General features: G+C 49.9%; 1 protein-coding gene across 1 annotated transcript in view; it reads left to right on the top strand.

Annotated features, from left to right (window-relative positions):
* The first annotated feature begins 2821 nt into the window (after window positions 1–2821).
* Foxi3 (forkhead box I3) overlaps window positions 2822–3066 on the top strand; it is a 3870-nt gene continuing 3625 nt past the window's right edge. Inside the window, exon 1 of the mRNA XM_055596379.1 lies at window positions 2822–3066. Coding sequence (XP_055452354.1) covers window positions 2822–3066 — 245 coding nt within the window.

Genomic DNA, 3066 nt, shown 5'->3' on the forward strand with positions numbered 1-3066 from the left:
GAGACATTTTTAAAAACTTAATTCTGAAACTGGGTGGTGGTGCACACACCTTTGTTCCCAGCACCCAGGAGGTAGACAGACAGAGAGGAGCTCCAGGAGAGCCAGAGCAGCATGGAGAACCCTGTCTCAAAAATCAAAACCAAACCAAACCAACCAAACAACAACAATAATTTTGATAGTGAATAACCCAGGCTGTCACCAGAACTAGCTTCATGTTTGTAGAATCAAATACGGTACGGGCAGGTGTGGGTGTGCATGTCTGTAACCCCAGCACATGGGAGGCAGCGGCAGGAGGGGCTGGAATTAAAGGCTGTCCTCCGTTACACAAGAAATTCAAAGCCAGATGAGACAACATGAAATGCATCTCTCTCAATAAATAAATAAATAAATAAATAAATAAATAAACAAACGAACGAACGAACGAACAAATAAATAAATAAATAAATAAATAAATAAATAAATAAATAGATAAATAAATAAATAAAGGAAATTGATGGGGGGGAAGGCGTCAGCTCTTCAGAAAGGACTTTGTGTAAGCGCATGGGGAAGTGCTGTAACAGCAAAAGGTCAGCAGGTGGCTCTGCTCCTTTTACAGCCAAGCTGTACACAGCCAGAGCGGGAGCAAGATCCACTAAGAGAACCTTTAATCAAAACAATAAACCATATTCTGCAACTGGGCCTCTGCTTTAGAATAGTTGAAAGGCTTGAAAATTAGACACAGGAGAAAAATTGCAAACTGTGTATGGGTAAGCAATTTGTTAAAAGATCGGGAAAGGTACTATAATTACTAAAGGGAAGATGGATTTAAAGTTTCCATAATTTTTTGCCATTTAGAACGAAAGAAAATAGGTGTTGAAACCTTTCAAACACTCATTTATCTGCAGCTTTATGCTTTTGGTCACTTTACAGAAACATTAGATACTGTTAGACATTTAAACTTTGTGGGAGTGGTGGAAAGATTGCTCTCAAGGTTCTCAACGTTTGCTTAGCCCGTGTCGCCTTAGCTTCCGTCACAAATTTATACTTACGGGAAAAAAAAATCTAGTAGGATGATATAACGTTAAAATGGCTTTCCAACCTGGTTTATAGTTTTCAACCTTGTTAACTAACATTCCAGGAGAGATCTCGCCCAAAACCAAAGAATTTTCTTTCAAGCCATTTGGAAAGATGGACTGGGAAACCTGGCTTTGTTTTTATCTAAGTAAAGAAGAATGCGTTTTAAACTAAAATTCAGTTAAAGACTCATCGTTTCTTTTTCTCAGAGTCTTCCAAGAAGGTCAAAGAAGCAGGTGTTTCAAAAGTTGCGGTGATTTCTTTCCGGCGCCGGAAGAGAAGACCACTTATAGCTGAAGTGAGAGATAAATTTTAGGCATTCAAGTTTGCTAAGTAAGTACGTCCCATTTTAATTTTTAAAATTACATTCGCGTATTTACTCGCTTGTGGGGTGGAAGGAGTGAGTGTCACGAGCGGGGCGCTTGTGGAAATCAAAGAACAACTTTCCCGGAGCTGTTTTCCTCCCTGAACCTCGGGGATCAAACCCGGGGCTTATTGAGTCGCCCTGCCCGACAGACCCGCACTGTTTTTTGTTTGTTTATTTTGTTTTGTTTTGTTTTTAAGAGGTAAAATGTTTAAGGTACAAAACTAACTCTCTCATGAAAATAATAGATCAATACATAAATAAGTGCTGGAGCGGGGGTTTTGAAGCAGCATTTTGACCTATCAGACTGTAAATCCGAAAAGAGGGGGTAAAAAAGCAAACAATAACTTATCCGCTCAAACGAGAACTTTCAGATTCTGTTTTTATCAAGAACACATTTGGGAACATTCGGATGGTAAGGGAGATCATTTTCTCGCTGTCGTTTTGGCACGTGTTTCCCGGTGTGCGAAGAGCCGCTTTAAAACGCCGAGAGGCTGAGAATAAACGGATCCTCAGCTGTCGGCGACTGCTGGACCATTTAAATTACTTCAAACTTTCGGCTTTTAAATGTCAGTTCCAAAGCCATCTACTTGGCCGTCTTTAGAAATTTACCTTTTGAAAATAACAGCTCGTCAGAACTCAGAACGGAAAGGGTGAAATAAAACGAACAGCGTCTCCCGAGTGCGAGCAAACGCAGTTCAGCTGGGAAGACGAACCGCCACAGAAAGACGGGACTGTAGAAAGCAGAGGAGCTTTGCACACCTGCCCACAGAGCGCAGGAGAGAGAGTGTTCACATCCATCATCCGATCGTTGTTTTAAGGCAAGAAACTGACCGGTCGACCCTGAACGTGCGTGCTGAGTGGAAGGCGGATAATTCGATTAGGAGAAAAAAAAGTTTAAAGTTTTCGGAGCGTCGGAAGGGGCTAGGGCGTTCACCAGCTCGTTCGGGGAGAGCGGTCCAGCTGGCGGGTCTGTCGCGGTTCAGCGCTCTTCTCTCTGGGACGGGCTGAGTTCGTGGGCTAGGAGGGAGGACGGGAGGGACCGGTGAGGGAAGGATGGAGGGACGCCGTTCACCTTGACTGGGTCCGCGAGAGCGGCGGGCTCGGGCGGGCGGGGCAGGGGAGGCTCGGCGCCGCTCGCGGCCCTTGGGGCGTGGCAAGGGCGTGGATTGCGCAGCGGCCGCCCAGCCTCGGCGGGCGCAGGTATAAGAGGCGCGGCGCCCCCCGCGCCCCCGCACTCGGCGAGCTCCCCGGCGCCCCGCGGCTGCCGTCGCTGCGAAGGCCGGGGCGGGCGGGCAGGCGGGCGGTCGGTCGGTCCGCCGAGGGATGCTCTCCCCGAAGCACCGAGGCCAGCCCCGCTCTCCCAAAGCCGCGGCCGCGCCGCACCCGCCCTCGGCCCCCGACATGGCCCTGTACTGCGGCGACAACTTCGTGTACTCGCAGCCCGCCGCCGCCGCGCCCGGGGCGCCCCCGACCTCCAGGGCGCCCTACGGGCTGTCCGACTACGCCGCGCCGCCCGCCGCCGCCGCCGCCAACCCCTACCTGTGGCTCAACGGGCCCGGCGTGGGCAGCGCGGCCTCGGCGGCGGGCTACCTGGGCGCCCCGCCGCCGCACCCCGGGGCGGCGCCCGGACCCTTCCTGCAGCCGCC

The sequence above is a fragment of the Psammomys obesus genome, unplaced genomic scaffold (assembly GCF_907164565.1).
Source record: "Psammomys obesus unplaced genomic scaffold, mPsaObe1.curated_primary_1811, whole genome shotgun sequence".
Lineage (NCBI taxonomy): Eukaryota > Metazoa > Chordata > Mammalia > Rodentia > Muridae > Psammomys > Psammomys obesus.